This window comes from Platalea leucorodia (assembly GCF_965183815.1).
Source record: "Platalea leucorodia genome assembly, chromosome: Z".
In the NCBI taxonomy this organism is placed as follows: Eukaryota; Metazoa; Chordata; class Aves; order Pelecaniformes; family Threskiornithidae; genus Platalea; species Platalea leucorodia.
Window position 1 is genome coordinate 50767441 of NC_138858.1, and position 12833 is coordinate 50780273.

General features: G+C 41.6%; 1 protein-coding gene across 1 annotated transcript; it reads left to right on the top strand.

Annotated features, from left to right (window-relative positions):
- Positions 1–2430: 2430 nt before the first annotated feature.
- Positions 2431–6884, top strand: HINT1 (histidine triad nucleotide binding protein 1). The gene is made up of 3 exons (XM_082335887.1): positions 2431–2617; positions 5666–5770; positions 6544–6884. Exons 1-3 carry the CDS (start codon positions 2507–2509, stop codon positions 6706–6708), a joined length of 381 nt encoding a protein of 126 aa, XP_082192013.1. The 5' UTR covers positions 2431–2506; the 3' UTR covers positions 6709–6884.
- The last annotated feature ends 5949 nt before the right edge of the window (positions 6885–12833 follow it).

Below are 12833 nucleotides of genomic sequence, written 5' to 3' on the forward strand. Positions count from 1 at the left end.
TAGTTCCTTGTTTCTGCACTTATTGATGGTATCTCGGGATGTGTCCGGTTTCTCGATACCCAGCCGTACTTGGAAGAGGCCAGCTGCATTTCTCAAGGATGCTTCTGGTTCCCAGGCTCACAGCTCCCAGGCTGGCAGGCATTTTCTCTGCCAGTGTTTTTCAACAGACATCTTCTCTTGTTTGGTCATTTTCCCTTTCTAGCCAGATCACCTTTTTGGCTGCTCACATCAAGCTCCCCACAGCCCTGCTTTGCCTTGCCCATGGCCTGATTGAGCAGCCCAGCCTCGGCCCGGCCACACAGGGCTGTGTCTGGTACTTTAAAACTCGATTGCCATTCTCTAGAAAACCAAACAAACAAGCTTATACTTCAATAACGCATCACCCAGCATTAGCTAAAGGCAGCGTAACGATTTTAAATGTAATTAGCTTTACTGCTTTGCTAGACCTCTAGCTTCAATATATAGTCTATTTAATTGTTTAATTGCAATTACATTCAAAGCTAACTGAAGTGTGGGAACACAAAACTATTACTAAATATTTTTAATATTTCAAATTTCCTAAATGCTCTTATTTTGGACTATGATGCTCGTAAAGAAACTCAATCCATTAGCAGGAGAAATGATCTTTATTCATAGATCTATTTGCACGAATAATTATTGCAGCTGTGAATGAATGAATGAAATCCTTTGAAAAGGCCTTATTATATTCAAAATAATACAAAATTTGCCATTTACATGGTGAGACAAAAATATATGTTGAAGTCAACTACATTAAAAAAACGCCTTTGCCTGTTCAGAGAAGCTTCTTAAATTGTCTCTTTATGTCTTCTCTAACATAGAAATATGCTTTCTAGACTGACTCCACAGCAGCCCACGGAACTACTTAAAGCACACTAACATGTACAAATGGATCCTGAATAAGTATTTGTATGTTAAACTGTTCCTGAGTCTGTCTACCTAGTAATATCAACTCTTCTATTCTTTCACAAAATATGTTTAATTCCTGAGAAAATAGGGGAATAAAATTATTCATATCTTTGCTTAATAACCACGGTTAGGCAACAATAGAAGGCAAAGAAATTTGCCCCTGAAGCACCAGTTCCATCCTTGCTTTAGCCATCATACTCCAATACTATCCACAGGACATACACATGTCGAAATACTTTAATTCAGTACCATCAAGTGAGGAACAGAGTATTATCCCAGTGTTTAATGTGCTTCATCAGAGCTCTGTTTAGGCTATCTCAAAATATATAATTTCAGAGTTATTACCAGATGTGTATGACAAATTCTGCTCTTTTTGTAACAAGTTCAGGTAATCGGATGTGGAACCATTTTAGGTTTAAACCAGGTAGCAGTATTTATTCCCTGCCTCCCTCCAGAATTATCTTTCCTGCGAGACTTTTGTCACCAGGCAAATATATATAAATGTCTATATTAAAATCTTCCTAGACAAAGCTTGAGGGAAATCCGATTCAATCTATTTTAACTGTGAAGTTTAGAAAATGAAGCTTTGTTGTTACTCTTAGTTTTTTAGCCGGCGTGGTGGTGTCTGCTTTTTCATTTCTCCTATTTCATGACTCGTGTCATACATATAAAAAAAGCATTTATGACTAGATGCGGAGCTGTGTAACACTGCGTTGCCCTCAGTGAATTACTGCCTGGTCATATTGATTGGTCCATTTTAGAGTTAGGAAGTGGCTTATGCGTCGAAGGGCTGACACATTAAACTGCCTGTCATTTCCCCTCTGCAAGAGCCATCCCTCTGCCAGGCAGCACCCAACACCTCAAACTGAACCCTGTGTATTTGATGACTTTACCCTCCAAGCTTTGGGGGCGGTGATGATGTTTATAAAAGCCGCCCTACCTGGCTCAGCCCAAGCCCTACCCTGACGGGCCCCTGCGGCCCTGAAAGGCCTTGAGACCCTGGTGCTGCCTGTTCGCCCTGTGCCAGGGGCCACACCGCTTTCATCTCGGAAAGCTCTGCCCAGGCAGCAGGGCCTCCAGAGCAGGGCTCACAGCAGTTTGTGTTTCTCTCGCAAACTTGTATGGAAAAGCAAAGGGCAGCCCTGCCAGAAGCAGTCATTTGGTTGCGGGGCGCAGTCCCAAGGAGTCACGCAGATACCTGGGTGGGATTTTGATGCGGCAATAAACACTCTTTCTGCCTGCAACAGCCTCACCTACGACGCCACTGCCTCCCCTGGGACTCCACTACCTCACCCTCGACGCGGCACTTCACAGCGTTGATCCCTCCGCGGAGCGGCCAACCGCCTGCCCCCCCCCCCAACTCGGATCCCTCCGCGCCTCCCGGAGCCCCATCACTCCGGCTCAGCGAGGGCGGGCCGGGACAGCGGGCGGGGACAAGCGAAAAAGGCAGGCGAAAGTACCAATCGCGAGGTGCGCGCGGCAGGCCGTGATCTGTCGACCCAATGAGCGCCGCGGGGGGCGTGGCTGCGGGAGGAAGAGCGGGGCGACGGGTGGCGGTCGCGGCGCGGTGACGGTCGCCATGGCTGACGAGATCAGCAAGGCGCAGGCCGCCCGCCCCGGCGGCGACACCATCTTCGGGAAGATCATCCGCAAGGAGATCCCCGCCAATATCATCTATGAGGACGAGCAGGTGGGGGCGGTGCGCGGCCGCTCTCGCTCGCAGCCGCTCGGGCCTGGGGGGTGCCGCTGAGGTGATCGGGAGGGCGGCGCGGCGCGGCGGGCGGGACGGACGGGGCCTCTCCGCACCCTCTTGCAGCTTCCCTAAAGCATCGGGTTCCTTCGGTGCGCGGCCCGGCCCGGCCCGGCCCGGGGGTTGCCTGCGCGGGTGCAGGGCTGCAGGTGCTGCCCGGCCCCCTCGGCCCCGGCGCGCTGTGTCACCGGCCTGTGTCCGGAGGAGGGCCTCTGGCGCTAAGGCAGCTGCTGGCGTTGGCCGTATCGCAGTCCTACGGCATTGGCAGGCCGTGGAGGCTTTACTGCCAAGGATCGGGTGTTCTCACACCTGGTGTAGCAGGTTAGTCGTGAAACCTTAGATTAACCACTCGCAGGCAATCTCCTCGGGATTCCGAGTGTATGTCTAAACCGTGCACCATAATTAGCTGCATTTGCACGTCAGAAACGCAGGTCTTGATGTGCCTCTCAATAGCATTATGGAGATTATACAGCTGTGCCTGCCAGGCTTTGGTTATGAACATCTGAGAGGGATTATTAAAGTAAGGTATTATAGCAAATTACAGCTTTTTCTGCTCTTCACAAAAGTCTGGAACTGGTCATCCTGCAGGCTGCAAAAATCGGTTTCTGTGGTGAGGTGAGACTGGTAGCATTCAGTGATGCTGGTGCACCGCAGCATGCTAGGAGCCAAGTGAAATAGTTAGCTTACAAAAACGTATGGTTTTTATCTCCAAGACGTAAACTAGACTAGTATCCAGTATAAGCCCTTTTTTTTTCTAATTGAAATACTGAACATTAACGGAGGTTTTTCCTTTTGAAATAAAGGATTAGCTGCAATGTAGAATACAGACTCATTAAAGATGCTGTTTGTCTGATTTGTGTGCTTAAAAGTTATGCATAGCTTGGAACAATGTTTTCTGAATAGATACAGAAGTGTTGCAGCTGCCATCTGCTCTCAAGAATATTGGAAATTTTTACTGCTTTCCGAAAATCATGCTTATGTTACTGCTCTGTGTTTATGCAAGGGTGTGCATCCTTTCTCTACCCAGGTCAAAGCTGCATGACGTTTTTCCTTGGCTGTAATGGCTACTGCAGTGTAACCCGAGCACTGCACTTGATTGAGAATCAGACCATTGACTTTGATAAGTGACTTGAGAGCATATAACCTACTCTGTCATTAGTGCAGAATATTTTCTGGAAGAGTAGTTACCTGCAGTATCTCAGTTGATTTTTACCTTAAACTACACAGAAATGTAGAACTGCTTTTAGAGTTTAGTTGACTATAGTGGATGATCTTTAATTCATTTTGTTGACTCTATGAAGGTCTTTTTAGAGGTGACTGGAAATGTTACAAGGGGAAACGTAAGGAAGGTTTTTAATGATTAATTGATGTGCAGAGGAAATGAGATATTAAAAAGAGCAAAGTCTCTGGAATTAAGCCTTATCACTGTTGTTTTAGTTGAATCTAAACTTGCTGAAATTAAGGTTGGTTTACTGTGCACTCATGGGCCTTCTGTGATTGTGCTTTTATTCAATACTACCTCTGCCCTCTGTCCCATTATTTGCTACCAGTCTTCTGCTCATTAAATTCTTTGATTCAGTTTGACCACTTGCATTCTGCCTCTGTGGACCCTGTAGAAAAACTGCTTATGAAATTATCAATTCAAAGTAAGATTTATTTAATTAGGTGCAAATTAGTTTTATTCACCCATTCTTTGCTTACCACCCTTCTCTGTTTGGGAGAAACAAGCAGTTCATCAGAGATTTAAAATTGGAAATTATCTTCTGAAAGATAGTTTAAAATAGGACAGATTGGAGGTGTACAAGATAAGGCATTGATAATGTAATTAAAGTTCAGGCTTTTTACAACCTTTACTCTTGGTAAAGGCCACAATTCCTCTCAGTAGAATTAAAAAGCAGTATAGTCTCATAGAAAACTCCCTTTATTGATTCACAAGTAACTGAAAGCATCTAAGAAAGACATATTTTGAAGCCTGGAAGGTGTGTATTTATAAGTATGCACTCTTTGTGGCATAACTCAACTAGTAACTACCAGATGTTTTGCTGTTAAATATGATGGGTAAGTCAGAGATGCCCTTTGGTTAGCAATGGCAGAGTGCATGCTCAGTGTGGGCACCTGCAGATTGTGGTGGTTGCAGTAGCAAGTCCTGGTTCTGTGGTTGGCCATTCACAAAAAGAGGCATAGCTTCCTTTTCTTTCTTTGCTTTCTCTTCTGTTTCTCTTATCTATTGGAAGTTCCTAATTTGAGACTTATTTGATGTAGTTAGGTGCTGCGTGCAGTTTCTGATTGATAGTAATTTTGGTACTTGCATAAAATTAGTTGGGAATCAACTACTTACTAGAGATAGTTGTTTGTATTTCAAAAGTGATGCCTCTCCCACAATTTGAGAATGTCTGAAGTAGAGCCAGCCTTAATACAGTATTTTGAAATAATCTTTTTCTGAAATACTTGGTGCTATTGAGAACAGAAATGTAATATGGCCTCAATCACATAATTTCAGGTTCTCTGAAATTGCCTTGTTATCTTTGACCAAGGCAATATTCAGACGTAACTGGAAGATGATTTGCAACTGTTTTCTATTTGTTTTTTTATTAACACCCTGTTTAATAAAGTGAAATAAGGATAGATATACTTTTTATAGGCATGCATGCCATCAGGTTTGTTAGTTGTTATGCATATGTGGAAATAATAAGTCATGAACCTAATTGCATATTAACTTCCTGAGAAGACTATAGCTTTTAAATAATACTTTACACAGAATAATGATTATTTTTTTTCATACCATCAGGTCTTGGTAAGTAGGTGTTTTGTGTTCAGGAATTAGAGGACTTTGAATAATATATCACTCCAGAAAAATCAAAATTTCTGCTTATGTTTGGAGTATCTGATAATCTGCTTAAGTATATGTTTAGTGGGGCATATTGATTTACTTAAACTCTTGCCTTTCTCTGAAGCAAATTATATTTTAACTGTTTGCTCTTCCTCCAGTGCCTTGCGTTCCACGATATTTCACCCCAAGCTCCAACACATTTCCTAGTGATTCCTAAGAAGCCAATTGTCAGGTTATCTGAAGCGGAAGATTCTGATGAATCTGTAAGTACTCTAGAAGCTTTCTGTACACCAAACTGTACCTCTAATTCCTTCATAATTTACTAGACTCTCTCCCTTTTCCTCTTGACATTTCGAAGAGGCAAAGTAGTTTTCTGATACTACAATCCTTTTCCTCTAGCTTAGAATGGGAGTGGAGTTAATGTTTTCCAGTAAAAGTAGTGATATAAAGCAAAATGTATCTCTGGGTATGTATTTGCAGTGCAAAATGCATTGTTATTTTGGAGTACAGTCTTGATATCTGTTTTCATGGTTTGCAGGCAGTAGTACTTACTCTAATGTGGGTTTGGGGTTTTTGGCAGGTCAGAGATGAAGAAAGGGAAGGTTACCTGAGAGGTGCTGAATATTTCATTTGTAAATTTAAACATCAAGTTCAAAGATTTTGTAAACCTTTAGATGATAAGATGAAGGCTATTTTCTACCAGAATTATGTATGTTGCCTGAAGAAGTAATGGGGGCTTTAACTATGAGATAAATTCAGCTTCTGTGACACTTCTGTAGTCTGTTACTGTCTAGCTTGAAAAAAATCTATAGCTCTTTTTTCCCCCCTATATTATGCGTAGTCAGTCTTTATAGCTTTTCTTGGAAAGTGTCAGTTGCAGGCAGACAACAATTTGAACAGCAGTGGCTGAATTTCTAAGAATTAGCTTACTGACTTATCTGATTGGTTCTCTGCTCTCATTCCTTCCCTTCCTACCCTCTCCCCTTTTTGTGTGTTTTCTGTTTGTTTTGTTTTTCTTTTTTTTTTTTCCTTCCAGCTTCTTGGGCATTTAATGATTGTTGGCAAGAAGTGTGCTGCTAACCTGGGCCTGACCAATGGATTCCGGATGGTTGTGAATGAAGGGCCTGAGGGTGGGCAGTCTGTGTATCATGTACATCTCCATGTTCTGGGTGGTCGTCAGTTGGGCTGGCCTCCTGGCTAAGATTTTTACACCACAAGAGTTAACTGCATGCATACAAATTACCACCAAATAGATTTAATATGTTGCCCATCAATCTAGCCACTGTTAATGTATTTTTTTTTTTAATATGTGTATACAAAGGGTAATAAATGCTCTGAACAACATTCGCACAATAAAGATTTAGCATGTGGGAATCATCTCTGTCTGGTGTGCCTTACTGATGGAAACAATTCTGCAAGTTAAAATGGTATTCTCTGGAATTTAAGTGTATAGCATGTTTCAGTCTGCTGTTAACAATCTTCTGTAAATAGTGATTTGCTGAGGCATTTGAAACCTGAAGGTGCAACTGCTTAGCAGTCTTTCATGTCTTTTGGGAAGAAAACTTACAAGGTTTTTGAATGTAGTATATAAATATTCATAAAGCCAGTGTAGGCTGCTGCTAAAACTTTTTTTTTTTTTTAAAGTGTCTTGTGTGAAATTCCGAACATGCCGTGCAAGGGTTGTGTCAGTACAGTGCAATGTGTTGGAAACATGCAGCTCCTGGTGGATCCCTCTGTGAATGGCTCCTTTGTAAGGTCCTATCTTTCTGATGAGAAGGGGTAAAACAATAGTCTTAATGGCAGCTGCGATAGTTCCATAGCACACTGATATTTACTTCTACATCGTGATTTTGTTGGAGTTGAGGACTTTAAATGAAAACATTGAACTGTGTCTGTAGGGCCTTATAAAATGCTCAAGGCATTTCATCTTGGCACATAAGCAGCATGAGGTAGTATGTATACATTTTAGATTCCAGATTTTGTTGGGCGGACTTTGCCCTTCAGTGAATAGTAGTTTCTCTGTGTTGCTGCCTACAGTTGTTTACGCAACACTGTCATCGAATCTCCAAGACAATGAATCTTCCTGAAGTTAGAGTTACAGATGTGTCTGCTAGTGTAAATATAAAGCAACTGTTCTTTCTGTTAAAATTGAGAAGTCCTAGCTAACCAGTTTTTATGATAGAAGATACTTGGAAACCTTTAGGCAGATGCCTTAAGAAAAACTGGGGTATTTGTGAGCACCGCTTCTCCAGAGTACAATGTTAACACGAAAGGTGTTAAAGAAATGTTGGAGTGTAGAAGGTGGACAGGTAAAGGCTGTGAGTTGTGATTTCTATTGAGATAAAAACTTTTAAGTTTGGTAAAGGCATTTGAATTCATTCAACTTGCAAGTATCCTGTAAGTACTTCTGAAGGTTCTGAACCTTCAGAGTTTTTACCCTAAGACATGACTTCAACTGGGAAAATCATCTAGCGCTTCTGAAGGTGGCTGGTCTATAGTTGAGTTAGGAATAAAAAGGTGGTGCTGCAGTGGTAGCCTGACAGCTGTTCTGGATGTCCTGCACACAAGTGAAGAAGAAAACCACCCAGCCCTCAGAGGTGCAGCATCCCTGAGCAGACAGCTGAATGTGTATCACAAGAATAAGGTATCACTAGCAGTGGGGTTACAGTAAAGGTTTATGGCTGGGAAACTTGCTATTGGAACAAGTTCGTAAAAGTCACTTAAGGATATTGAGATTAACCATCAGCACCCAAATGTGAGAAAGGGCGTGTGATGTGTGTACTACTTTCTGTTCTCCTATGTGTATGCTTTGTGCCAACATTTGTGAATTAAAGCATGACTGGTGAAGTTAATTGCATCACTGCTGGACCCTGTATGAAAGTAACCCAGTAAAGCTTTTGTTGCTTTACTTGGAATGTGGCTCGCAGATACACATGTTTCAGGAAGGTAGGAAAACTTATAAGTGAGGGCAGAACGATGGAGTTGTTGCAAGGGTAGCCATGAGGTGAGCTTGCTAACCAGTTTAGTTGTGCTTCAGTTTGAGGTGAGTGTGTTCTGCAGTACCTTGAAAACAAAAGATTGATGCTCAAATGATGAGTAGTACTGAGCTTAAGACACCTGTTGGACAATGGTGAACCCAATGTGGGAAAAATGTAGTTGAAGGAAAACTTTCTTTTCCCTAATTTGTGGCTGTTAAGAGGTCACTGAACCTTCAGGAAATGGGAGAACTGGGCATTAGTCACCCTCTTCTAGCTCTTAAAAGCACCCGTCAGTTTGTTGCTAAAAGACAGACATCAGCCTCCCTGCCATCAATTTCCTTCTGCTTGAGTTTCAGTCTGTTACTTCTGTGGCTAGGTAATCAGCTCTGGTACAGCTGCTCTATCCTATAATTTCTAAGGCCAGTTATGAAGTGTGATACGTTAACTGCACTGCAAACTGTATTAAAAAAAACAGGGAGACAGACATGGGAAAGCAGGGTTATCCTACATAGCCCTTCAGCTCTACATTAGCGAGGGATTTGAGACACCACTGGAAGATGTCCTGGTCTCTTCTATTTCTCCAAATGTAGTTAGATGCCAAAAGCCTGTAAACAACTGAAAAATTTCGCCTTTATTTAATCTTCATGGGCAGAAGGTAGAAATGGTTTACCTGAAGTAGACAGAAGCTGATGCATGGTCTGAAATTGAATTGATGTAGTGTTTGTGTCCACTTAACTGAATGATTGAGCTAGGCAACATCTACTGTTATGTCTCTGTAAACTCCCTGAGGTATCTGGAAGGTGTTCCTGCTTTTCAGAGCTACAGGTGGAATGGGGAGTGTGTCAGGAAGTAATAGGGGGCATTTTGCAGAAGCTAGATATGGCTTATAAATTCATGAAGACTGGATTATTACTCTAAGTTTTAGTGGTCTCTGGTGGAATTTGTCTCATCTTGCAGATAATACCACTGTTACTGCTTCAAATCAGAGACAACAAATAGATATTAAGCAATAATCCACTGAAAAAGAGCTTGGCATGGAGAATTACTGGTAGAGAAAGCTTATGGATTGTGCATTTATTTGTTCCATTTTTAAGGACTTAAAAAACAGTGATCAAGAGGTATGTATACTTCAGTATTTTAGTTTGGATCAAAACTGTTCTTTCAAAGTGAATTTGGCTGTGTTTTAGTTTGTGTTTTTGGAGTGGTCTTGGGCTGCGTGGATTGGATTCTTCTTGAATGAACTGGAAGATACATGCCAGGACAGCCCAAATATACTCCAGCCACAAACAGGCATTTGGTCTGTCTGTCCAAACTAGAACTTGACAAAAGAACAAAAACCAAAATGCTGAAATTTATGTAGGATGGATGTTAGATTCTCACATTAGCTTTACAGCTTGACTCTTACTGATCTGTTCTGCTTGTTGATGTAGTATTTCTAGTAAAGGTGGCATCCATGGGGATGGTGATAAAGGTATGCAAAAGAGACAGAGCTTTTGCAAGAAGTCTATGTGGAGAGTGGCTCCTACAAAAAGTATATTCTTCAGTAACAAATATAAAATATGTCGCAACAAAAACACTTTCTGTAAATCTCCATGATGGTTATTTATTACTTGGTGTATGGAAACAAACATTCCATTAAATGAATGCAATAATGTTAATCTGATTTTTCCCCCTAATTCCACAACTTTTAGAGTTAACAGAAGAACCTACTGAACAGACAAGTTATTTCCAGGTTTAGACACAGGTCTTAAAAAGGACACTTAAACCATCAGGTACACTGTAATTGAGATAAAGTTCCTCTTTCAGATTTATAGAAATGAGAAGTAGCTACATCAGATTCTGCGTTCCCTCAGTATCATTATTTTAAATTCCAACTCTTCTGGAGATTTACAGCTGCTCCAAGTTCCTTAAGAATTGAACTAGGCAAAAAGGCTAATACCTTCAGAAATGAAGGAACAGGGATGCGTTTGAAAGAGCTATGGAAGACTTTGAAGGGTCCACGCTAGCTCCAGGTTGCTGTGGAGCTTCAAGAGAGTTTCTTTTTCTTTAAAGCCAGTGACCATACTTAAACTGTTCCAGTTCTGGGACTTAAAGTTACACAAAGACCCAAGTAACTCTCTGATGAGTGTCTGAGAAAGCGAGCTAAACTATGTATGTGACATCTATGTCAGTTTTTAAAATGTCAGGCACCGAATTCAAACTTAACGCCTCCCAGGTATGCAATTTTGCATCCTTTTAGGTATTGAGCTGTCCAGTCTTGTTGAGCCAAGCTAACCACAGGTATGCACGCAGTTCTTGAAAATCCCATGACAGTTAACTGTTGCAGATTTGGCCAGGCCATCCTGACTTAGGCTACAGTTGTCTTATTTTCTCCTTTTTGTTTGTTATTTTCTCGTGTGTTGGAACTAATTTCTCTGGACCAGATTGAATTTCTCTCAAGAGCACTGTGTTAATCTTTATCTCATTATGGCTGTATTTGCTATGGATTTAAATACAGAGTTCTCTCTTCATTCTGTCTGTTTCTTCTTCAGTTTTGGGGGAAGAAACAGCCATGGCAACAATTTCCTTTAAACAGATAGGGAATGTCTGTAATAAACTTGACAGAATGTAATCTTGTTTTATTGTTATTTCCAGTTATGAATTTCTGTCCTTTTGGCAAACTGTAATGGTGTACTCTAGCCAATCCGTAGAGCTTGAAGAAACGGGAGAAAAATCAAAACCTAGGCTAATACTGTTGGGCAGAGCTGTCTGCCAGGGTTGGACACCAGGTATATGCCCTATACCGGTCATGAAGGAGTTGAAGAGGAGATGTGGGCTTTATTTGACTGTAATGTGCTTACACCCAACACTTGGGCTAGTTAAAAATTCTGTTACTGTGAAGAGGATAGCAAATTCTCTAGAAACTTGGTAAGTATGTTAGTTGAAAGATGGAAACTAGATGTGGAAAAGCCCCACCCTGCTATCTCATAGTGAGGAGGAGGGAGAGTGTTCTGCCTTGCCTGTGGCTTACATTTTGTTTAAAGCTCTCAGACATCTTGGAGTTGTATCCTCTTGCAAAACAGGAATGGTTCTGTCAATTCATTTGTCAAATGTACATCTGTGCTGCAGGTACTTCTTTTTTCTGCTCCAAGAGTAGTCAGTCTCTAAATGCTGTTTTACATAAGCAAGGAGGTATGATCAGTGTTTGAGACCACGGCAGCTAGCACTTACTGAAGCAGCTGGTTGGGGCCACAGTGTTTTAGTGTCTTAGAAGGTCATTTACCCTTGAAAGAGTTGAGATAATGCTATTTATCCCTATGCCTCTGTTTTATTGTTATAGTAAGATCTAGACTACAGTGTGGGTGCAATAACAATTCCAGAAGCTTCATTTCAGGAAGGAGATGTCTGTGGTGAAAGGGAGAGGTGAGGGGAAAAAAACCACAGAGTAAACTGGATGTGGTGATTGAATGGGGTGATGCTGCAGTGAAAATCCATGCCAGTGAAAATCCATGCCTGTTTGTGTTGTGTTAGGGCAGGAAGGGGGATTATTCTCATGAATGGCCCCTTCTGCTTTCTTACGTGGCACTGGGAACTTGTGTATTCCTAGCGTTGTTCTCTCTGGGTCCTTTGCTCAGTGCACATGTGTAGAAATAGGGAGGCGAAGTTGTGTAGCTCCAGAGTGGTCGCTCCTCTCTGATTCAGCTCCATGCTAGGGGTCTGTCTCTGTCAAATAACCCAGTGCAAGCCAAGGGAGGCTCAGCGCCTTCATTTGCATCAGAGGGGAGGTGCCAATAAGCTGTGGTGACAAACTTAACATCACAGTACTTGCATAGGTCGTCCTTTGTGTAGTCCATTGATTGGAATGCATTCAATGGTTAGGTTGCAAATGACACTGCTTCTTATTGATAGAGTTCGTTCTTTTTTCTTTAAAATAATTTCTGCAAAAGGATTTAACTTGATTTAATTTTTAGTCCCAAAACTTTACCCCATAAATTGTGTCTGGATCTCAATTTAGCGAGTTAACACTTGATTTTACGCTTGATGGAATTAATCAGCTCCTCACCGTCTGTTTTGTAGTTAGAAGAACCTCATTTAATTCTTAATATTGTGTCTTTTTTATCATTTAAGAGCTCAGCAGTGTCCACGAAATTACTTCTGCTTTTATTCACAGTAGAGCAAACGACATGCGTTTTCTTTTCCAGCTGTGACATAGAAACATTCAAGTTTTAAATCAAAAGATGTGAAGTAAGTGGGAGGCATGGTACAGTTTGCTTTTTGCTCTGAGGCACCTGTCTGGATTGCATGTCAGTCTCCCTGGAGACTGGTTATCATTAAGTCATAAGCTCGCCTAGGGCCTCTGTTATTTCTA